Below are 26,004 nucleotides of genomic sequence, written 5' to 3'. Positions count from 1 at the left end.
CGCTATACATTTACACATCATGTTTTAAATTCAAAATTGCCGAAAAATGTAATTAGGATGCGCCGCCACAGACACTGAGATCATCAAAAGGGCCAAAGCGACGATTCTTCTAATTGTTGAACTTCGACAGGTTTTATTAGAATTATTTATAATTCAGCAATAGAATTTATCTTTTATTTGAACAATGTTTTTAGGGTTAAAGAAAGGAGACGGGGCCACGCTACCTGTACACTGGGCTATTGTTCCAAAAAGGTTCATCCTTCAACTCTCGACTATCACACTCTATTGTCCTCTGAATCTGCTTCATTACCCTCATTAGTGGCCGGAGAGGTCCCATCTGCTTTCTTGAAGGCAGTTTTAGCTGGTAGGGACTCATCTATTACTTTCCATCTTACCTATTACTTGTATTCTCACTTTATTATTGAATCTAGATCAGTGATCAAGTACTTGTTATTCAATTATTCCCAGTGGTTCATTTCTATGAAAATCAACTTGCTCACAAGCTGTACCTATACAGACCAACTTGAGTTACATACAATTCGTGGTTACACACCACGTGCGCTATTCATCAGCTGATGATATGCGTTTTATATTTTATTTGTATTAATATAATCATCAAATAATCCAAAATATGTTATGACATTATTTTTTAATGAATAACGCTTTGCCTCTGCTTGGCTTCAATCGGTAGAGCGTGAGAATTAAATTCTATAAAATCTGGTCGTGGTTTTCTGGGATACAATTTCGCTAAAATCTTAATAGGCTCATTCAGGAGCTCTTGCAATAATTTAATACTGATAATTAACAAATATATATATGAGATTTGTACTCTATGGTATTGGGGAGAAAAATGAATGGTACACCGTAAAAAATTAGTCTAGCATCGCCAAATGCGATAACATTTTAGAAGATTAGATAATATCAGGTATCACGGCTAAAATTAGAACAGCCAAATAGAAATAGAAAGTTATTTGCTACTTATATAATATTATATAAAATAATAATTAAATTATTGCTTATATCAAATATCTGATATTTTATATTTTCTCAGGCCATATCCAATACATAAACTGAACAGTAAAGATTTACAAAATCTTATCATTTTTAGAAATATATATAAATACATTTGAATCGACTCACTATTGCCGCCTATCGATTACTACCATTTGATTGGTTCATGCAAATTTATTACAGTATACATGCGCCTATGAACCTCCTACTTCCTTAATATATTAATTTATTTTTATTTTGTGTTTTGAAATTGGGCCGGATGTCCAAAAATACATTTCTTGACGATGTATTTTCCCAATCAATTTTCTCACCCTCAACTTCCCCCTTCTCCGGGGATTTGTCATTCCAGTACATTTCAGTAACAATCACTCGCAGTTTGCAGCTCGTCCAAGCAAGTTGACAGATCTTGTAACTACTGTCTCGATCAGTGTCTTACAGTTTACCCGTCCTACATGGAGTATACTCGAAGTCTCACTTAGTTTCGAGAACACATATCAAAGACTGGTATGAAATGTTTTTTAAAATCACTATCACCAATTTGTACTTTGATATGTGTTTGTTTGTTTGTGTACTTTTAATGTCTATGTAATGTATTTAGTCTCATCATATACACTGAATATAATAGGGCATAAGGATAAGTATAAAAGGACGTAAAATAAAAAATAATACGTTCTTAGTTTGACTCAATTTGTACTTATAATCGATAGTAATGTGTGTGTTTATCCAATCAATGTAGGCTACGACTGGTTTACAGCTGAAAATGCCTTTAAGTAATCAGACTGGGCCACCAATTTATTCCTCAGAGTGAAATCCTTTACAATAGACAACGAAAATGTCGAAACTCATTAACAATAGGCGACCACTGAAGGGTCACTAGAACTTCTACCTGTTCATCCATTGCGTTCGGCGGCGCCGTCTCCTTTCTTTTACCCATGTTTTTATTATGTTTGATGATATTCTTTAGTATTTCTTACTTTCTCTCACTCTCTCTAGCACTGTTATTTCATACCGCTCTCGCTTTATAAAATTCAACACGATTTCTCTTAGTTTCCAATTCAGGTATATATAAGCCTTGTTGTTCATTTACGCAAATTCCTTCATTGTATAAAAAAGGTATTCAAAGAGCAGTATTCATGCTATCTGTTGCATATTATAATAACTTCCATTATTTTATTTACTTTTGTAATATACAATTTTTCTATTTGTTTTGCAGTTTCTCTTACTCTTACTTGTTGAAGGGCAAAAATTGTGATGTGAGGAGTTCAACCCAAATAATTCTTGTCACTTGATTGTTGCAGATTCGAGGGATCTGATTATGATTTATCGGTATTACCAAAATCGGCTCATGAGTATATGAAATTCATGCCTGAGAAATCTTTGGTGAGTGAAAAAATCATAGATGAAGAGCTTGTTTGAAATAAAGTACAGTAAATATCTCCTCAACTACTATAATAAAAGTACTGACAGTGGCTACTATGTGATACACCTTTTAAAAAGTAGCCTATACAGTATAATTATGTGATAAAATATCATTATTTAAGATGATTAGATTTAATATATTTTATTAATGATAATACATACAGTATTGATATAATATCGATGATACAAATATTATAATGACTTACTTACTTAAATAAATCGACAGATATCCAACGAACTATTGTTGATTCTTAGGAATATCCTTTTCATTAACACACAACAGGAAAGATTATCTTCAAATTGTTATAAGTGTTGAGTGGGGAATATTTCATTAACTAAGTATTTAGCCTTAATTCAACGACGTCTTACTTACTCATTGGCTCTACAACCCATTGAGGGTCTTGGCCTCCCGCAGTATGCCTCTCCATGGGAACGCGACCAGGTGCCACCCCGACTATTTGTCCCCTTTTGAAACTGGTTCTCAGGGGACAAGTAGACGTGAGCCATCCCCGTCTACTTGTCTCCTTTTTGAGGAGGTGAAAACTAGTCGGGGGAGACACCCTGTCGAGAGGGTGTGAGGTGTCAAGTTGCCGTTTACGTTCATGACTAGTTGGCACTTTTGGTCCAGTAGGTGTCAAGTAGTCATGGTGACAACTTGACGGCAATGGTATATTTTACGAGGATAAAAGTAGTCGTCTACGGTCACGACAACCTATCCCCTCGACTCCATTCCACAAGAAATCACTATTCAGACTGGCTCTTCATTTGAAAGTTGGAAAAAGAAGGCAAACTATCAAGTTCTATATAAAAAGGCATTAAGATTCCTAATTTTGTATTTCCAACATAATGTCTTTATGAGTGAGCCTTTTTAACCATGGTGCAATCAATAATAAGTATTATTTCTTTCCTTCAATATGTGCAGTGATAGATATGGCAACATGCCACTTTTCTTAATAATCATACTCATAAAATTTGTTTGAACAGTGTCTGTGAGTGTAGAAGACACAGACACAACTTGAAGATTCTCATTGGTCTTCTTATGGTCTGATTGCCATTTGAGCGGAAGTGTATATAAATAATTATTCATCCTCATATCAATTACCAGACTTCATGTAATACCTGAGTTGATAACCAGACCGATAGCTTCATCTACTGTCATTGATGGATGAAAATTCGACTGTCCTAGTATTAGCCTCAATTTACTCGAACCGATGCGTCTGATGGGAAAATATAATAAAACAAAATGTGTTTAGAATTATGTTCTACATCTGGTTCAGTCATCAAAAGGGCTTATTAATAATTTTTTTCTGTTCTCAACAAACTCGAAAAAATTTGTTCTAAAAATAGCAAAGACGGCGAATACCCCCCAAACCGTGCGTTTGACGGGAAAATGTTACTGAACCAAAAGTGCTTAGAATTCAATTCTACATAATAACCAGTAATAAAAATTGCTTAATCCCTCCTCCCTACGCCGCGGGGGTCCAAGTTGTGCCAACTGGTGCTCTGTAGGTGACAAGTAGTCATGGTGACAACTTGACGCCAGGGTGCAAGGTGTCATGTAGATGTGAGCCATCCCCGTCTACTTGTCTTCTTTCTAAGGAGGTGACAACTAGTCGGGGGGACACCCTGATGCGAGGGTGCCAGGTGTCAAGTTGTCGTTTGGTGATTAGTTGGCACCTTTGGTCCAGTAGGTGTCAAGTAGTCGGGGGGACAACTTGATGGCAATAGTATATTTTTACGAGGGTACAAGTAGTACAGTAGCCTATGGCCAAAATGACCAGGTCTCAAGTAGTCAGGGTGACAACTAGACGGCAACCCCTCTCCATTCGACTCGATTTTGCGCTTTTCTTCTCGATTCTCTTATGCCTAGTTTTGACTTCATCAATCCAGCGTATTCTGGGTCTTCCCCTCAATCTTCTTCCTCCTGGATTGGATCTGAACACTTTCTTTGCAGTTCTTCGATAAGTTGAAATTGTATGGCGTTTGTGGACAGGTCTTAGCTTATTTAAAACTTATCTTGTGGGACAAGTGGTGTGTATTGGAGATAAGAGATCAGATGTAGCATGTGTAAAATATTCGATGTCCCACAGGGATCAGTTTTCGGACCATCGCTTTTTATTCTTATGATAAATGATCTTCCTGCTGTTCTAAATTTCCGTTCAATACGGTACTGTATGCTGATTAACACATTTTTTACATACACATTTTATACTACACATTTCTCAATAAATGTACTGACCTTCAAAATCTTAAAAATCTAACTGAGTCCACTCTGATGCAAGCAGCGACATGGTTTAAGGCTAACGGCTTCATGCTCAATGAGAATAAAACACAGACTATGCACTTCATCCTTAAGCACTGGCCACACCAACGTCTGCTAGAGGTAGCGAGCTCGCTCCCATGGCGGTAGTTCAGGCCACACCAAAAAAACGTCCGCTAGCGGTAGTTTGATTTTGTTTTTGTTTTGACAAGTGTGGTTCTCGAGTAGCATGCGCTACCAAAGGCAAACTTTTGAAACTCGCTTCCCATGTTATTCAATTGTGCAGGCCAGACCGAGCTCGCTACCTTGGCGGTAGTACCACCAGCAGACATTTCAAAAGTTCGCCTGGCACGGCCAAGTGAAACTACTGCCGAGGTACTCCCTCTGCGGGAATGAGCTCGGTGTGGCCTGCTCAATTTAATAACATGGAAAGCGAGTTTTTTAACTACGACACCGCCGCGGGAGCGAGTTTGGTGTGACATGGGCTTTAGAGATGGCTTAGATTGTGTGAATGCAATAGGCGATGTAAAATTTCTGGGGATATTCATTAGTAGTATAAAAATGGGGAGTCTGGCACACTTGTGTGTGAGAACACAAGTGTGCCAGACTCCCCATTAACCTCAAGGTCACCCAAGTCGACCAAACCTAACCTCAAGGTCATCCAGGTCAACCAAACCTAACCTCAAGGTCATCCAGGTCAACCAAACCTAACCTCAAGGTCATCTAGGTCAACCAAACCTAACCTCAAGGTCATCTAGGTCAACCAAACCCAACCTCAAGGTCATCTAGGTCAACCAAACCTAACCTCAAGGTCATCTAGGTCAACCAAACCTAACCTCAAGGTCATCTAGGTCAACCAAACCTAACCACAAGGTCATCTAGGTCAACCAAACCTAACCTCAAGGTCATCCAAGCCAACCTAACCTAACCTCAAGGTCAGAAAAAAAAATTAGAAAAAAAAATTAAAAAAAAAATTAAAAACTCATAAACTGTAGGCTATAAAAGGAGTTGTTCTGCAAGGAGTGGGACATTGTGTCTTGTGCAGTCATGCCGCCAGTACGTGTGTGTGCCACCAGTACGTGTGTGTGATTTTCATGTATTGGTTTTGGATTACTTTCATCTTTATCAACATCAAGAGTAAGTACCAGTGCATTTTATAGTTATATATATATTTATATTATATTCCTGATTTGACAATTAGGTTCAAAAGAGTAGAATTTTGAAGTAGATGGTTTGAGACTGACAATTAAATTCTAAAATGACTTAGCCTAAATTCGAAAATGACAAGTTTAATTGTGAATTAGGTTCCAATACATAGAGTAAATGACATAGTCAAAAATGACTAGTGTAATTATGAATTAGGTTCCAATACATACAAGTTGAGAGTTTAATTGTGAATTAGGTTCTTTGAGTTGGTGGTTGTAATTCATCCTAACCTAAAAAACGTATAACAAGTATTACCCAAGAATTAGGCTGTACCCACAATATGTTTGACATTGATAGTGTGTATGTCATTTCAGACATAGAAGTAGATCCCCTATCACAAAGTAGATCCTAGACCCCCATTCACATTCCCCCACCATACAGCTCCGGACCATCATCCCCTAGAACATTTACTATAAACACCTATGAACCCCCATCCCCGACACACCCACACATCCGACCCACGATCCTAGCTATTGATACTGATTCACCACCTTCATCCCCAACATCTGTTGATAGTGATGAAGGTAGGTATATATATATATATATATATATATATATATATAATATATATATATATATATATATATATATATATATATAATATATATATATATATAATATATATATATATATATATATATAATATATATATATATATATATATATATATATATTCTGAGTAGATTTTTGCCCACACCTGTCTCTATCAGAGTTCCCAGTGTCGCTCTGGGCCGGCTAAACTCAGTCGGCGACTGGGGAGGGCTGCGGCAGGGGACGGGAGTCCTGGTGGGGCGTCCGTCAACCACCCTCGTTCGGGTTGGGGGTTGAAACAGGGTTTTGAGTGCTTTGGAGAAATGTTTCCCTCTTTTAGGAAAGAGGGGCCGTGCTTTCGCACTGCCAAACAGGGTTGGTCGCGGAATGAAGGGAATAGGAACTTTGCGGTGTCAGTCGTGAAAAAGGGCTTCGTCTCGGGACTAAGTCTTAGTCCCTGGGCACCGGGTGTCTTCCCGGGGTCCGGGTTGGTCGCGGAGCTCTGGTAAAGGCCTTCCCTGGCCTTCCCAGAGGTCCTTTCTCGATCCCGCACTGGATTAGTGCACTGCGGCGGCCAGCACTCTGGACTTTCCTAAGTCCCACTTGCCGGGCACCAGCTGTCCTCCTGGGGTCCGGATCGGCCGCGGAGTTGCGGGAAAGGTTTTTCCACACCTTCCCAGGTGTCCTTTCTCGATCCCACACTGGATTAGTGCGCTGCGGCGGCCAGCACTCTGGACTTTCCTAAGTCCCACTTGCCGGGCACCAGCTGTCCTCCTGGGGTCCGGATCGGCCGCGGAGTTGCGGGAAAGGTTTTTCCACACCTTCCCAGATGTCCTTTCTCGATCCCGCACTGGATTAGTGCGCTGCGGCGGCCAGCACTCTGGACTTTCCTAAGTCCCACTTGCCAGGCACCAGCTGTCCTCCTGGGGTCCGGATCGGCCGCGGAGTTGCGGGAAAGGTTTTTCCACACCTTCCCAGATGTCCTTTCTCAATCCCGCACTGGATTAGTGCGCTGCGGCGGCCAGCACTCTGGACTTTCCTAAGTCCTACTTGCCGGGCACCAGCTGTCCTCCTGGGGTCCGGATCGGCCGCGGAGTTGCGGGAAAGGTTTTTCCACACCTCCCAGATGTCCTTTCTCGATCCCGCACTGGATTAGTGCGCTGCGGCGGCCAGCACTCTGGACTTTCCTAAGTCCTACTTGCCGGGCACCAGCTGTCCTCCTGGGGTCCGGATCGTCCGCGGGGTTGCGGGAAAGGCTTTTCCACACCTTCCCAGATGTCCTCTTGCGCCTCGATGTCCCACTGGTGGTCTAGGTGGTCTACCAATGGGGAGTCAGGTTTCGACCAAACCTGACGTGTAGCCGTTGGTCGAAACTGGTAACCCGTCGTCTAAACAGGTTAAATGTCGTTCAACACTCGCCCAAACGAGTGTAGAGCAGTGGAGTTCACCGTGTTGGGGGCTAATCGACTTTAGCCTCAACACAACTCCCGGTCGCTGAAGAAATCGGAGTTCACTTAGTACAAGACGTACTGTGACGTTGCTAGCTGCTCGCTGCTTCCTTCTCACCTCTCTCGACCGCTCGACTTGGCTCTCCGAACTCGACTGCCTCCTGCTGGCCTTTCTCGAGCCTCCCTCAGTGACCGAGAGGGAGGGGAGAGAGGATGCGCAGCATCGCTGAGCGGTAGGCCAGTGGCTGGCTTGAACGTTGACCCCTCAGATTCTATGAAAGATAGCCGAGCGTCGAATAAATGAGCCCTAAATTCAATTCCTTTCTCTAGTTACGATATACATCGTGACACACTGTTCCTACTAAGGGAAGGGGGAGGGGAAAAGAGAGGGGGAGGAGAGGGGGGGTGAGGATGGAAGGGGTAAACGGCAGACAGAATGTCCCAAATGCCTGAGTACATTCTGCTGCCTCTCCGCCGGTCAACATAGACCGAACATAAACTGGGCGCCAGGTTGGTTCCTCGCCAACCGGTGGTGATGCGTCGGCACCATCCGAAGAAATGAGCAAGCTACCCGGCCAGATCCTAGGCCTAGCTTCAGAGAAGATCTTGAAGATCTGCGCCGTGCTTTCATACTGCGTTGAGACGCCGTGTTCGCACACTGCAAGAGACCGCCGTGCTTCCGCACTGCGATGGGGGACGCCGTGCTTTCGCACTGCAAGAAGCGCCGTGCTTTCGCACTGCAAAGGACCGCCGTGCTTCCGCACTGCAATGGGGGACGCCGTGTTTGCACACTGCAAGAGGCCGCCGTGCTTCCGCACTGCGATGGGGGACGCCGTGCTTTCGCACTGCAAAAGGAACGCCGTGCTTTCGCACTGCAAAGGACCGCCGTGCTTCCGCACTGCGATGGGGGACGCCGTGTTTGCACACTGCAAGAGGCCGCTGTGCTTCCGCACTGCGATGGGGGACGCCGTGCTTTCGCACTGCAAGAAGCGCCGTGCTTTCGCACTGCAAAAATAAGGACGCGGTGCTTTCGCACTGCAATGGGGGACGCCGTGTTTGCACACTGCAAGAGGCCGCCGTGCTTCCGCACTGCGATGGGGGATGCCGTGCTTTCGCACTGCAAGAAGCGCCGTGCTTTCGCACTGCAAAGGACCGCCGTGCTTCCGCACTGCGATGGGGGACGCCGTGTTTGCACACTGCAAGAGGCCACCGTGCTTCTGCACTGTGATGGGGGACGCCGTGCTTTCGCACTGCAAGAAGCGCCGTGCTTTCGCACTGGAAAAATAAGGATGCGGTGCTTTCGCACTGCAAAAGGAATGCCGTGCTTTCGCACTGCCCGGGGCGCCGTGCTTCCGCACTGCCAGGAACGCCATGCTTTCGCATCGCGAAAAGGACGCCGTGCTCCCGCACTGCAGAGTTGCCGTGTTTCCACACTGCCGGGGACGCCGTGCTTCCGCACTGCAGATGAGAGTCGCGGTGCTCTCGCACTGCCAGGAGGGGCGGGTAACACAAAAAACGAGGTGTACAACACCTCAGACAGGTTCTGAGAACCTAAGTAGCATTGCAAGGGAAACGCCGTGCTTCCGCACTGCAATGAGTCGCCGTGCTCTCGCACTGCAAAAATAAGGACGCGGTGCTTTCGCACTGCAAAAGGAACGCCGTGCTTTCGCACTGCCCGGGGCGCCGTGCTCCCGCACTGCCAGGAACACCATGCTTTCGCATCGCAAAAAGGACGCCGTGCTCCCGCACTGCAGAGTTGCCGTGTTTCCACACTGCCGAGGACGCCGTGCTTCCGCACTGCAGATAAGAGCGCCGTGCTCTCGCACTGCCAGGAGGGGCGGGTAACACAAAAAAAATGAGGTGAACAACACCTCAGACAGGTTCTGAGAACCTAAGTAGCATTGCAAGGGAAACGCCGTGCTTCCGCACTGCAAAGAGTCGCCGTGCTCTGGCACTGCAAAAATAAGGACGCGGTGCTTTCGCACTGCCGAGTCGCCGTGCTTCCGCACTGCCCAGGACGCCGTGCTTCCGCACTGCAGGTGAGAGCGCCGTGCTTTCGCACTGCCGGGGAGCGCCGTGTCACACTTGCAGGACACTGCCGGGAAGTGTCGTGCTTCGCACTGTACATAAATGGACGCCGTGCTTTCGCACTGCCGAGTCGCCGTGTTTTCACACTGCAAAAGGACGCCGTGCTTTCGCACTGCAGGTAAGAGTCGCGGTGCTCTCGCACTGCCAGGAGGGACAACACAGGGCACACAAAACACACAAAAAACACAAAAACACAGAAACACAAAAACACAGAAACACAAAAACACAGAAACACACAAACAAATCGCCGGGCTTTCGCCCTGCAGGCCGTGCTTGCGCACTGCGTGCCGTGTTTTCACACTGCCGCGGTGTTTCCACACCGCGAAGGTGTGCGTCCGCGTAATGACAATCCAGACACTCACTGACCGATGTGTCATGCTTGCGCCCGACGTTCGGACGAGCTCGCAATCTGGCTGCAGTGTTCCCACACTGCCTTGGTCAAGCTCGCGCACTACCTTTGCCGGGCTTTCGCCCTGCAGGCCGGGCTTTCGCCCTGCATGCCGTGCTTGCGCACTGCGATGGGGGACGCCGTGCTTCCGCACTACAAGAAGCGCCGTGCTTTCGCACTGCAAAAATAAGGACGCGGTGCTTTCGCACTGCAAAAGGAATGCCGTGCTTTCGCACTGCCCAGGGCGCCGTGCTTCTGCACTGCCAGGAACGCCATGCTTTCGCATCGCGAAAAGGACGCCGTGCTCCCGCACTGCAGAGTTGCCGTGTTTCCACACTGCCGAGGACGCCGTGCTTCCGCACTGCAGATGAGAGTCGCGGTGCTCTCGCACTGCCAGGAGGGGCGGGTAACACAAAAAAAACGAGGTGAACAATACCTCAGACAGGTTCTGAGAACCTAAATAACATTGCAAGGGAAACGCCGTGCTTCCGCACTGCAATGAGTCGCCGTGCTTGCGCACTGCATGTGCCGGGCTTTCGCCCTGCATGGCCGTGTTTTCACACTGCCTTGCTTCGCCGTGCTTGCGCACTGCATGTGCCGGGCTTTCGCCCTGCATGGCCGTGTTCTCACACTGCCTTGCTTCGCCGTGCTTGCACACTGCATGTGCCGGGCTTTCGCCCTGCATGGCCGTGTTTTCACACTGCCTTGCTTCGCCGTGCTTGTGCACTGCATGTGCCGGGCTTTCGCCCTGCATGGCCGTGTTCTCACACTGCCTTGCTTCGCTGTGCTTGCGCACTGCATGTGCCGGGCTTTCGCCCTGCATGGCCGTGTTCTCACACTGCCTTGCTTCGCCGTGCTTGCGCACTGCCTAACTTCCAGCATCAGACAGCTGGGATGAATCTCCAACACGACCAGGAACTCGTCGTGGTCTCAGCAATAGTCAGCTGAGATACAGCCCCAATAATTCCAGGAGCTCGCCGAGGAAGTAGACTCAAGTTGCAGTCTTCATCCTCAAGAAGAAACGTGATACACAACAATGTAGCACTTCACAGAAGGCAGAAGTTGATAGAGGTGAATTGGAGTCCAGGAAAATCACCAAGTGTCAGAGTGATGGATACTCTCAGTTAGTTCAGTGTATCAGCAGCTTATTGTTCACAATAAAATATGAGAGATGATAATATGATGAGGAATACTGAATTATATGATTGACAAGAAGCCACTAGTTGTGATGTTACACCACATATTTCGATTTTATATCACAATTAAATGTGGTCGAAATAATAATTAATTTTCGATCTGTTATGAGGATCTCAGCCTTCTCACTATATCACAATAATAAAATCGAAACTATAAATTTCAACTCAACATTCCACTTCTCACTGTTCATTTCAATAATGAAATCAATCACATGATTTACTTATGCAAAGTAACCTTCCATTGGATCTAAATGACAGTGTGTTTATTATAACAGATAACATCTGCTAATTAATTCACAAGCAGTGAACATTTAATGCTCAATCTCTCTTTCTCACTTCAAGACTTATTTCACCCCGAAATAAATCTCAATTTACTTTTTCAAAGTAATTACTCACACAAGGTGTGTATAATGACACAACAGCTGTTAATTAATTCACACTCAGCAAATATTGATTTTCCGAAAAATAATCACAACAATCAGCACAAATAGTAATAATTGAATGAATTAATGCACCGTCAATAAACTCATGATGGTAGGCTGAGTAAAAATTAGATTCACTCTCGAGACGTGATCTAATTCCAAAACTAACAATAGCACAATCAAACACAGACTGACTCAATAACAGTAGAATATCTGGAAAAACTAGAATTCACATGAATTCTATTTTATAAATTGTTATTGAAAAGTAGAAGTAATTCTCTTCTACAGACTAGAAGCTTGGCGATAGCAGTTAGCCAGTTGAGATAATGTTTATCTTATCTGCACAGCACAAGTAACTTCTCGATCCAACATAGAATTAATTCGAATTGAAATAATAATTATTTTATTCCAATTTATAGTAAGTCCTCCGACTTTATTTTCAAGTGAAATATTAGAAAATTTTAATCATAATCTGAAGCTAATAACCTCCGATTGTAGTACATCTCGACTCACAATCAAACGCAATTTATTCATTCCACATGAATAATTAATTGCAACGTAATTCACTTTTATCCCACAGTATAATAACGTCTGTTAATTAACTGCACTGTAACACTTTACACGGATTAAAGCAATTACCACCAGCTTCATTAAATGATTTCAATTATTATAACCATTACCTAATGGTTAAGATATTATTCGGATCACACTGATCTATAATATCTTCTAATATTCTCTATCCACTCATTTCGCCATCATCTATTTATGGCAAATAGAAAACAGGCTACTGCAAGTTTTGTTTGTTAACCTGTACCTGGTTACAACAATATCGGTAACATACCGATCAATAAAATTTAGTCTAGTTGGAATCGATTTTAGCTGTTATTAACTAGTCATAGACTGTAGAAAATTTTCTTGATTATCCTTGCTTGGTCACATCTTAATATTGTAATAAATTTCAATCTGAAATTATTGGGATTGCCTTCAGATCAAAAGAAACGTATTGATTTGTCAATAATAATTTTTTTTCCATTTAATCCAGCCAGTGCTTTATGACTGATTATATTAATTAAACTGTAATGGTTGAGTTGCCATTTAGTTTAAGTAGGACTCTATTTTATAGGAAAAATAAAACGGAATATGCTTTTTCCTCCTCTCTCTTTCAATATATCATTGACAAATTTCTTTCAACAACAATAAATTATGTCAGTCTATTAATATTTTCATTATTTTCGGAATCATGCTTATGCTATTAATTTTCAAAATTCGGCTAATAAATTTGTGCTAATAATCCTAAATTAATTTTCTTCAATATCTATGCAATTTTGTCTTTGACAACAAAATTTAATTTCCTCATTTTAAATGGGATAATTTATGAATCAAAAATAGCTCTAAAGCTGTGATATGATTGAACTTCTATGAAATTCACCCCTTCTCGCCTCTTACCTCCTTATTGGCGGCGCATGACACCTCTCTGGTATCCCATCCTCCGGATAGGCAGCGACCCTCTATAGCCTCGCTCGGCCTCCTGCTGTCCATCCGCTCGAATTCCGTCCACCTTTTCCGCAACTGCTCCATCGCCATCCTCTTCCTCATCTTCGGGCAGGTGTGGGTGGAGCCTGGTGCCCTTCTCGTGCACAGTAAACCTCTTACCGGCACTCAACATTTCCTCGACCTCATAGAGGCCAGAAAATTCCGGCGCTAACTTCGCGGCGAGCTGATTAGCACCCGAGGACAGGTGACACTCCTTCCTGTAGACTAGCTGTCCAGAGTTCACCTTCCTTGTCCTCCTTTTCCAATTATAATACCGGTTGGCATTATAATTCTTGTCTCCAACATCTGAAACTACTTTGAGTGTACTTCCAGCACCGGCAGTCTTCTAGACTGCACTGCTCGAAGATTAATTCCAGCTCCTTGCTGAAAATTATCCTCCTTCTTCCACCTCCGGTACAGCTTTTCCGGACAGTTGAACCTCCAGTGCCCAGCTCGTTTACAGTGCCAGCAAATGAACTTTCCACGGGCTGGAGAAATTTTCTGAGAAATAAATTCCTCTTTTCCAGTCTTCCACACGGCTCCTACGTGTTTCTGGACTTGAGGAAATTTCTTCTTCTCCTGCTTCTTCACAGGAATAATTCCAGGTGGCTTCCTTGACCTCCCTATGTCAGGCTGGGTTTTAACAGTAGCCAGCCTCGAGTTGACAGCTCCTTTTCCCACTTTTGGAGTGGAAATATCGTCTCCAATGTGCTTTTTGACGAGATGAGGATCCCATTCCACTGACCGGGAATAGGGGTCTATTTTCACCCGGTGCTCACGAAGAAACTCCATACCGAGCAGAATATCTGGAGAAAGCCCATCCATTATTGTGAGTGTTGTTGATAGGGATATTCTGCCGATTTTCAGGTTGATTATAACACCACCTCGCAGACGTGCAGCCGCTCCATTAGCCATAGCAGCGCCGCGCTGCACAGGCTCTCGTTCCACTGCTTCCAAACTATTAAAAGCTTTAGAGCTAATATAGTTGGACTCTGCTCCGGTGTCGAGAAGAGCTCTATACTGTCTGTCTCCTATTTCCACTGTAGTGAAAAGACGGTTGTCATCCTGGAGCTCTGGCTCTAGCTGGATTTGAAGCCTTGTTTTAACCCCAGCTGTTTTATCAGAAGTCTTCTTCTGCTCTCTCTCACAGGAACAATTTGGTCGTGACTTCCCGCACTTTGAGCAGAGTGAAACCTCCGGACACTCTGATCTCCAGTGTCCCACCTTCTTGCACTGCCAACACACGGGGCCTTCTGGAGGTTGTTCACTCCGACGCTGTGTAGTAGTAGTCTCCTGTCGAGGCTTGGTCTGCTTCCTCACCTCCTCCTGCTTCACTGCTCGTTGTCTCTGTTGAGCACTCTTCTCCTCGAATTTAATTCGTTCATATTGCCTCGCTAAGTGTAGCAAGACGTCGATGGTGTACACTTCAGTCTCCCTGATGTAGAGCTTGTAGCGTGGTAGAAGATTCTTGTACAATCTCTGTACCTGGCTCCTCTCTGAAAAACCACCTCTTCTTCTCATCAGCGTTAGCAGCTCCTCGACATAGTCGTCTATGAGCTCGCCTTCTCTCTGCCACCTGTCGAGAATTTCATTCTCAAGATCCTCCACATAAGTAGGTGGATAGTAACGAGACCGAAAGTCTCTCAGGAAATCTTCCCAGTGTCTCCACTGTTCTCTCCTATTCCTCATCCATAAGGAACATTTCCCCGCTAACATTTCAGGTAGTGCTGGAAATAACTGTCTGCCAGACAAGCCATATGCTTGTTGCAGCTCCTCGAGCCGCTCCATAAAACTTGGAGCATCTCCACTCCCATCATATGAGAGCCGCCACCCTCGAACCTTGTCACACACGGCACCCGGGTCCATACAGGATGTAGCAGGCACCGCTGACCTGGTAGGTGACCTCAACACATGCCTAGACATGTTATTATGCCTCTCCGGCATCTCCGGCCTCACCAGCGCAGGCTCTGCCTCCTCGCTAACTGGTGCTGGCCTTCGCGCTCCTCGACGAAGCACCTCCTCCCCATTATCCAGAACGGGGAGCATCGCAACAATCCGCTGTCGTTGCTCCAGTAGAGCCCTCCTCAGGCTCGTACTTGTGCTATCTGTCAGCACTGAGTCGAGTATTAGATCAATCAAGCCCTGATCGTGCACTCTGTACACCCAGGAGTTGCTGGAGTCGCCATCAAACTCTGGAGACGTCTCCTTGGGTATTTCTTCCAGTCTGGAACATGCAGTGGCCTCCGCAACTGGTGGCCACAAAGCTGCAGCTCCTTCCTCTTCCTGACCTGTGCCAGCTCCGCCACCGATCCTGTTTAGACCGGCGGCCTCCACCATTGTCCTCTGGTGGTTTTCGACAAGAGCTCTCCTGAGCTCTGCCATGGTACCTGTTGTAGGTAGCCCTGCTGATGCTGCTAGATCCACAGCTTCATTCCGGTGGAGTTTGTAAATCCAGGACACTCCTGGATCGCTGTTATCCTCTCGCGCCTCCTGGTCTTCTCCGGTGCAATTACATTTCTCTTCTGCACTCATTGCTGCTTTACTCCTCCTGCCTTGGGCCCCACGTTCGTGTGCCAATCTTCTGAGTAGATTTTTGCCCACACCTGTCTCTATCAGAGTTCCCAGTGTCGCTCTGGGCCGGCTAAACTCAGTCGGCGACTGGGGAGGGCCGCGGCAGGGGACGGGAGTCCTGGTGGGGCGTCCGTCAACCACCCTCGTTCGGGTTGGGGGTTGAAACAGGGTTTTGAGTGCTTTGGAGAAATGTTTCCCTCTTTTAGGAAAGAGGGGCCGTGCTTTCGCACTGCCAAACAGGGTTGGTCGCGGAATGAAGGGAATAGGAACTTTGCGGTGTCAGTCGTGAAAAAGGGCTTCGTCTCGGGACTAAGTCTTAGTCCTGGGCACCGGGTGTCTTCCGGGGTCCGGGTTGGTCGCGGAGCTCTGGTAAAGGCCTTCCCTGGCCTTCCCAGAGGTCCTCTTTCGGTTCCGCACTGGATCAGTGCGCTGCGGCGGCTCGCGCTCCGGACTTTCCTAAGTCCCACTTGCCGAGCACCAGCTGTCCTCCTGGGGTCCGGATCGGCCGCGGAGTTGCGGGAAAGGTTTTTCCACACCTTCCCAGATGTCCTTTCTCGATCCCGCACTGGATTAGTGCGCTGCGGCGGCCAGCACTCTGGACTTTCCTAAGTCCCACTTGCCGGGCACCAGCTGTCCTCCTGGGGTCGGATCGGCCGCGGAGTTGCGGGAAAGGTTTTTCCACACCTTCCCAGATGTCCTTCTCGATCCCGCACTGGATTAGTGCGCTGCAGCGTCCAGCACTCTGGACTTTCCTAAGTCCCACTTGCCGGGCACCATCTGTCCTCCTGGGGTCCGGATCGGCCGCTGAGTTGCGGGAAAGGTTTTTCCACACCTTCCCAGATGTCCTTTCTCGATCCCGCACTGGATTAGTGCGCTGCGGCGGCCAGCACTCTGGACTTTCCTAAGTCCCACTTGCCGGGCACCAGCTGTCCTCCTGGGGTCCGGATCGGCCGCGGAGTTGCGGGAAAGGTTTTTCCACACCTTCCCAGGTGTCCTTTCTCGATCCCGCACTGGATTAGTGCGCTGCGGCGGCCAGCACTCTGGACTTTCCTAAGTCCCACTTGCCGGGCACCAGCTGTCCTCCTGGGGTCCGGATCGGCCGCGGAGTTGCGGGAAAGGTTTTTCACACCTTCCCAGATGTCCTTTCTCGATCCCGCACTGGATTAGTGCGCTGCGGCGGCCAGCACTCTGGACTTTCCTAAGTCCCACTTGCCGGGCACCAGCTGTCCTCCTGGGGTCCGGATCGGCCGCGGAGTTGCGGGAAAGGTTTTTCCACACCTTCCCAGATGTCCTTTCTCGATCCCGCACTGGATTAGTGCGCTGCGGCGGCCAGCACTCTGGACTTTCCTAAGTCCTACTTGCCGGGCACCATCTGTCCTCCTGGGGTCCGGATCGTCCGCGGGGTTGCGGGAAAGGCTTTTCCACACCTTCCCAGATGTCCTCTGCGCCTCGATGTCCCACTGGTGGTCTACCAATGGGGAGTCAGGTTTCGACCAAACCTGACGTGTAGCCGTTGGTCGAAACTGGTAACCCGTCGTCTAAACAGGTTAAATGTCGTTCAACACTCGCCCAAACGAGTGTAGAGCAGTGGAGTTCACCGTGTTGGGGGCTAATCGACTTTAGCCTCAACACAACTCCCGGTCGCTGAAGAAATCGGAGTTCACTTAGTACAAGACGTACTGTGACGTTGCTAGCTGCTCGCTGCTTCCTTCTCACCTCTCTCGACCGCTCGACTTGGCTCTCCGAACTCGACTGCCTCCTGCTGGCCTTTCTCGAGCCTCCCTCAGTGACCGAGAGGGAGGGGAGAGAGGATGCGCAGCATCGCTGAGCGGTAGGCCAGTGGCTGGCTTGAACGTTGACCCCTCAGATTCTATGAAAGATAGCCGAGCGTCGAATAAATGAGCCCTAAATTCAATTCCTTTCTCTAGTTACGATATACATCGTGACAATATATATATACCTTCATCACTACAATGGAAAACATCATCTGGAACAATGCAAAACAATATTGTATAAGTATGGAATGCAGTATTCAACTCTATATATATATATATATATATATATATATATATATATATATACCTTCATCACTATCAACAATGGAAAACACATCATCTGGAACAATCCAAAACAATATTGTATAAGTATGGTATGCAGTATTCAACTCTATATATATATATATATAATATATATATATATATATATATATATAATATATATATATATATATATATATACCTTCATCACTATCAACAGATGTTGGGGATGAAGGTGGTGAATCAGTATCAATATCTAGGATCGTGGGTCAGATGTGTGGGTGTGTCGGGGATGGGGGTTCATAGGTGTTTATAGTAAATGTTCTAGGGGATGATGGTCCGGATCTGTATGGTGGGGGAATGTGAATGGGGGTCTAGGATCTACTTTGTGATAGGGGATCTACTTCTATGTCTGAAACGACATACACACTATCAATGTCAAACATATTGTGGGTACAGCCTAATTCTAGGGTAAAGACTTGTTATAAGTTTTTTAGGTTAGGATGAATTACAACCACCAACTCGAAGAACTTAATTCACAATTAAACTCTCAACTTGTATGTATTGGAACCTAATTCATAATTATACTAGTCATTTTTGACTATGTCATTTACTCTATGTATTGGAACCTAATTCACAATTAAACTTGTCATTTTCGAATTTAAGTCATTTTAGAATTTAATTGTCAGTCTCAAACCATCTACTTCTAAATTCTACTCTTTTGAACTTAATTGTCAAATCAGGAATATAATATAAATATATATATATATATATATATATAACTATAAAATGCACTGGTACTTACTCTTGATGTTGATAAAGATGAAAGTAATCCAAAACCAATACACGAAAATCACACACACATGTACTGGTGGCACACACACGTACTGGCGGCACGACTGCACAAGACACAATATCCCACTCCTTGCAGAACAACTCCTTTTATAGCCTACAGTTCAAGATCCCTAATGATTTATTCTCAATTTTATGTGTTTTTTTTTTAATTTTTTTTTCTGACCTTGAGGTTAGGTTTGGTTGGCTTGGATGACCTTGAGGTTAGGTTTGGTTGACCTAGATGACCTTGAGGTTAGGTTTGGTTGACCTAGATGACCTTGAGGTTAGGTTTGGTTGTCCTAGATGACCTTGAGGTTAGGTTTGGTTGACCTGGATGACCTTGAGGTTAGGTTTGGTTGACCTGGATGACCTTGAGGTTAGGTTTGGTCGACTTGAGTGACCTTGAGGTTAATGGGGAGTCTGGCACACTTGTGTGCCAGACTCCCCATTTTTATACTACTTCCATTGACAAATATTTGACTTGAGAAGCTCATATTCATTATATATCAAGCAAGTTTTCAAGAGTGATTTATCTGATCAGACAACTGAAAAACCAAGATTTGGATAATTATTTGAGATCAACATATTTTATTTATTGAAAAAAATTATTTTATTTATTGAAAAACAAGAATATGTGGAAGCAACAGATCAATGATCCATTTTGCTTCCATTACATTAATCGTTTGAAAAACAAAGACAATTAGAAGTACAACTAAAGAAATTAATTAGAAATGAGAAAATTAAATATAGAAACATTTATGATGATGATTATAAATATAATACAATAATATAAAATGCAATTACATCAAGTTTTTTTTATTGTAATTTGACTGCAATCCAACACTTTGGTTAATGAACAGTTCAATTCTAGCTTAAATTAATACGTAAAAGTTTGACATTAAAGGGGTATTCACTCCTTCTCAGTCTAAGTGAGCAATGCCCATGCACTGTTTCTTTCAAAATCACTCTTACTACATTTAAACGAGATCTGTAGGCTTCTTCCTTTTCAGTATTTTCACTGTATTAGAGTTGTCAATGAGGTGTAGAGCTTGGATGTTCTGATGATTATGTAGAGTCTCTTCATGGTTTCTGTCAGCCTTTGTGATCATCACATCAATTTCTTCCATCTGTAGGTCCCTGTGTAGATCCGAGTTTCTGACAAAGTATGGAGCATTGACAGCATTTCTCAAAACCTTGTTCTGGAATTTCTAGATGATGTTGATGTTACTTTTTCTTGCACAGCCCCACAGCTGGATGCCATACATTCACACAGGCCGAAGAATTTGTCTATACAATACTTGAATTTCTTCGCAATAGCCAGTACATTTTTGAGTATTTGAAATCCAGTTCTTCTTTCTTTCTTTTTTGACGTGTGACTTCCATCGTAGTTTTGCATCTACTGTCATTCCAAGATACTTAGCTTCATTTGCAAACAGAACTTCTTTGTTGTTTAATCTTATTGGGATGTACACATAATGCCTATTTGTGAAGACAACATGTGTGGACTTGCTTTCATTCAACTTAATCCGCCAGGTTCTAGTCCATTTCTCAATTTTCTTGATGGCTTCTTGCGCTTTGCTTGTAGCTTCCTCATTAGTTTCTCCAACTGCTAAGACAGCAGTTGCAGTTTCTCATCTGCAAAGTTTGCAATAGTGTCATTTTCTGGCACAGGAAGATCGCTGGTGTAGAGCAGATACAGAGTAGGGCCCAATACACTTCCTTGAGGTACTCCAGCTTTAATTGGTGTTAGTCCTGAGTAGCTATCACCTTGTTTTACTCGGAAGAATCTGTCTGACAGGTAAGATTTTAGAAATGAGGCATATTGCTGAGGTAAAACTTTTTGTAGTTTCTTAATTAGACCTACAAGCTACACTTTATCAAATGCCTAAGTGACGTCTAAAAAGATAGCAGCACAATATTTTTTCCCTTCTGGAGTCTTCTCAATTACATGAGTAATTCTATGGACTTGCTGAACTGTTGAATGTTTTCCTCTAAATCCAAACTGATGATCAGGAATGAGTTGTCCACTCTCTATCACATGTTTCAATCTTTTCAATCTGGAGAGCAAAACTTTTTCGAAGATCTTGGCCATTATGGGTAGTAGAGATATGGGTCTATAAGATGATGCATCATGTGGTGGTTTACCTGCCTTGGGGACCATGATGACTTCAGCTACCTTCCATGACAGTGGCACATACTTCATCCTCAAAACTGCATTTATGAGAACTGTGAGTTTTTTCAAAGCTCTATCTGGTAGGTTTTTCAGAACTTCACCAGTAATGAGATCATATCCTGGAGCTTTCTTACAACTGGTTGTCTTGATAATACTTATCAGCTCATTTGTTGTTAAGGCTGGAATCTCTCTCATATCCTGTGATATTCCCATCTGATCATCTTCTACACCACCTTGGAATTGATGAGGTTGAAAGACACTTTCCAGGTATTCTGCAAAACGTTCAGCTTTCTGTTCGTTATTCCTTGCCCACTCACCATTAATTGTTTTGATTGGTGTTTCTTGAACTGAGGGGGTTTTCAAGTACTTTGAAGCTTTCCAGAGTGAATAATCAGAGTTATTATCTGTATCAAGGTTTCTGAGATATTCACTGATCATATCATTCTTATAGCTACTGATACATTCCTTCAGTTTCTTAGCTAGAAAATTCAAATGAGTTTTATCCACTGGTGCTCTTGTTCGCTGCCACTTTTTCCTAGCTTCCCTCTTCTCATGGATAAGTTCCAATATGTGATGTGGATAATGTGAACCAGAAGACCTTCTTCTCTGTGTTGAATGTGAAGTGCTGTCCCAGGCTGCTTCTTGGATGTCCCTTGTGAACCTTTCAACCTCAGAATCCAACTGATCACAGCTTGTAATTTCTAGCTCAAAATCTATTTTCACACACAATAACTATTGGAATGCTGACCAGTCCTATTAACTAGCCTCAAATTACATTCTTTCATCACCATGGTTTCACCCATATTAGTAGCCTAATACTGGGATTACTGGGAAGAATTTTTGCGCAATTACCGAGAAATAAGGAAAAATTTTTGCGCAAATCCCCCTCCATCTATCTTTATACTGAGTGAATCTGTTACATCTTTATACTGAGTGAATCCATATTTCTACATCTTTATACTGACAGATTAAAGTGAATCCATATTTCTACATCTAATGCTATACTGTCAAATTAAAGTGAATCTGTTACATCTTTATACTGAGTAAATCTGTTACATCTTTATACTGTAAAATTATAAAGTGATTGCAAATTAATACAACTAATAACTTATACTGTATCTACTGACAGATTAAAGTGAATCCATCTTTATACTGAGTGAATCTGTTACATCTTTATACTGTAAAATTATAAAGTGATTGCAAATTGAATAATTCGGAGGGTACAAGAGAGTGTGATACACCCATCGTTTCTCTGTCTCTCGCATAAGCTTAAAGATTGTGCAAACTACTAGGTGGAAAAAAAAAACAGATGGCCCCATGCGTTATCTCCTATTCTCACTTACTCGCTACTGCTTTTTCCTCTATTACGAAAGCCATGTGAAAGAGAAATCAGTCGTGAGTTCCTTTTTAATCCTGCCTTCCTATACTGCCAGTTGAAGTGAATCCATATTATTCACTTTATATGTCACTTTATATGTGGCTTGCACCCAACTCGAGCCTCCTGGCACGTTGCCGCTTTTTCCTCTATTGCAAAAGCCATGTGAAAGAGAAATCAGTCGTGAGTTCCTTTTTAATCCGTCATTCCTATACTGCCAGTTAAAGTGAATCCATTCTGCTCCTCGGGCGGCCTTGTGAAGGTCGGGAGGGCGTTGCCCGGCCTTGTCTGAGTGAGCGACCGAGTGATGTCAGCCTGTGCGTACATACATCAAGCTATATAAAAACACATTTTTAATTTCTTATCACTTAATGCAGCTTGCGTAGTGGAGAGTGATTGAGTGCACTTGTCTACACGTACTAGCTGCCGAGGAGGCCTATCACAATTGGCGAGCACTGCATACTCCACAGAGGTTTAGCTCGACGCTAACATTATTGATTGTAAGTAAAAATTTTTGTTACATTCTCATATTTTTGTGAAATAACACTAAATTGATTTTTATAATATATATTTGGTTACAGTTATTAATATTTCATTGTTTTTCACAGCATTTTCTCACCTCACAACTCGGTCTCATAAGCAGTTGTGCTCTCGTGAGGGAAACTTACCTGCATCGAGAAAATCATAGCCGAGGAGCTAAGCTGGAACAATACCTGAACCGAGTCGAGGAGCTGAGAGAAGCATATCCGATTATTTCATTTCATCAAATCAACACATGTAAGTACATTTTTACTTCGATTTTCTCCTCCGAGCACAGTTTTTATCCTCCGAGGACAGTTCTTGTCCTCGGAGGATAAAAAACCTTCTACATTATACTGCATGCTTGTGATTTTTTCGCTTCATCTGTATGATGAGCTTCTTCTTCTTCTTCTTTTTTCTTACACTCATCAGCATATAAACAAAACGGTAAATGCATTACTTTTTCAAATGGTTCAACGATAATATATTTACAAAACACACATTGTAGATAGTGATAGTTATGTAAGAAATAACCATTTCTTGCAAAATAGTCTGCTCTATCAGTTAATGGTTTGCAAATGTAACAATGTAGATGGTGTGGAGGTAGTTTTTCAAAGTACTCTCCTTGTACAGATAAATCTTCTGGCATATTGGTAAATGATAAATATCTTTCTTCATATTCTCGTAGAATATTATTATCGTAATTCTCCTCTTCAATTGTTATATTTCCTTTCCTTCTACAGTTCGGGCTAAACTTTGCATGTTCGTTGGCTACAACATCATTTTGATCCCAATCTCCTATACAAACTGAACAAAATACGCAACGCACAATATCCGGTTCACTTGCGAATACAAAACCGTCTTTCGCCATATTTTCTACCGACAAATTCTGACTAGTTTTTGTCCATCTTTTATCGAATGTTAATAATCTCAATCTTTCATGCAACATTATCTGTCCTTGTGATAACATCGTGAATGCCAATTCACAACTGATTGTGAATTACATTCCTTTACACATACTATTAATTGCCTATGCCATCCTGATCATTATTCTTTTGTTTTTTCAGTATCATGCCGAGGGAACGCAGACTTCGTGGGATCAATTCAAGCGCAGTTCGCCATCGCATCAGTTTTGAGGACGAGGATATTGACATTGAGAGTGTGCTTGAGAGGACGAAAACTCGAGTTTTCGAGATAATTAGGGAGCATGCGGCACGGTATGATGCAAATGTAAAGTGGTACATAGTTTTAAACGTTTTATTGTATAAATTAGTGGTGCTGGATGACAAGGTTGATGAGTCTGTTTCATCTCTAATAAATCTACATAGTTACTCCAACATAGCGCTAAACGTGCTTGAGAACTATGAAGATTTTAATGAGCATTTTTTCTTGGCTGTGAGAAAAATCCTCTCATTTTTCGAAAATTTCGTAAGACATGGGAGTGGATGGGTGCTAAAGAAAATTGAATCACTAGATGTAAATGTAATCAAATATAATCCAATATACACATCCAGTTACATTCAAACACCACAGTTTTTGAAAAACAAAAAATGTATTATAAATGTCAAAAATCTTTCTGACGAAAAATGTTTTTTGTGGTCGGTCCTCGCATATTTTCATCAGAAGCCAAAGGACTCACACTTGACTGTAAAGTATTTGAGCAAGTTTGCTCACAGACTCAATATGCGAGGTGTAAATTTCCCGGTGACGACACGCGATATTAAGAAATTCGAAATACTCAATCTGGATATTGCAATTCACGTCATCGCCTATGACAACAAAAAGTTTTTCCCCTACCGTACAAGCATTTTCCGCACGCGTAAACACCAAATTAATCTTTTAATGTTGAAAGGCGATGCAGGAAAAACTCATTATTGTTTAATCAACACCGCTAACGGAAAAAACGGATTATCGCGACTTTTCTCTCACCTTTCAAAACACCATGGACAAGTACATGTTTGTAATTTCTGTTTTCACCGGTTCACATCAGACAAATCTATAAATTGTGACGGGAAAGCAAATTTGATGAAACATATGGAACTTTGTTCCAAGTTTGAATCTCAGCGCGTTTCATATCCTAAACGCGGAGAGACAATTAAATTCAAGAAACTAGGCGCGACGTTAAAGAAAAAATACACAATTTACGCGGATTTAGAAACATACGTTGTTAATATTAATGATGATGATGATGTTGATGATGATTCCGATTCCGATGAAGTTACTCGTAGTTACACAAAGAAAACGGCGCGGCATATTCCTTGCGGGTATTGTTTCGTTGTTATAGATGTAAACGGAGAAATTGCATACGGACCTGTACTCCATAGATCGAGTAGTTTAGACGAAAAAATCATGGAGAAATTTCTTCAGGAAATTACAGATCTTGGCGAAATTTTGTATGAGGATATGAAACGTGAAATTCCGATGCAACATTTGTCTGAAAGTGAAGAGCGCGAATTTCAAAATTCAGTAAACTGCGGGCTTTGTGCTGAACCGTTCTCAGAAACCGATATTAAATGTCGACACCACGTGCATGAAACCGGTAATTACCTATGTGCAGCACATGTTTCTTGCAATTTAACAGCTCGTACTCCGGAGTACATTTCGTGTTATTTCCATAATTTCTCCGGTTTTGATTCGCATTTTATTCTGAAAGCGCTCGGTAAATGTAAAAAAGAAATATCCTGCATTGCGAATACGTCAGAGAGATTTTTAACACTTTCGGTAGGCAAAATTAAATTTCTAGATTCCTACAAGTTTATGTCTGAATCCTTGGAAGTATTGGTGCGTAATTTGGTAGAAAGTACAGACATGGAAAAGAAGTTCAAAAGATTATTTTCGGTGTTTCATGATCCACCTCGCGAACACAGACAGCTCTTGTTGAAAAAAGGAGTATATCCCTACTTGTACATGAGCTGTCCCGAAAAATTCGTGGAAACATCGCTCCCTCCCATTGAATGTTTTCATAACGACTTAACTGATACACCTCTGTCTCGC

At 43.4% G+C, this 26,004-nt stretch overlaps 1 protein-coding gene across 1 annotated transcript in view; it reads left to right on the top strand.

Moving 5' to 3' along the window:
• LOC111045727 (propionyl-CoA carboxylase alpha chain, mitochondrial) overlaps positions 1–26,004 on the top strand; it is a 205,471-nt gene that overhangs the window by 147,790 nt on the left and 31,677 nt on the right. Inside the window, exon 13 of the mRNA XM_039423810.1 lies at positions 2,310–2,391. Within this exon, the coding sequence (XP_039279744.1) occupies positions 2,310–2,391 (82 nt within the window). The remainder of the gene's footprint in view (positions 1–2,309; positions 2,392–26,004) is intronic.

Source organism: Nilaparvata lugens, chromosome 3 (genome assembly GCF_014356525.2).
Source record: "Nilaparvata lugens isolate BPH chromosome 3, ASM1435652v1, whole genome shotgun sequence".
Lineage (NCBI taxonomy): Eukaryota > Metazoa > Arthropoda > Insecta > Hemiptera > Delphacidae > Nilaparvata > Nilaparvata lugens.
This window is presented reverse-complemented; position numbering and strand designations above follow the sequence as displayed.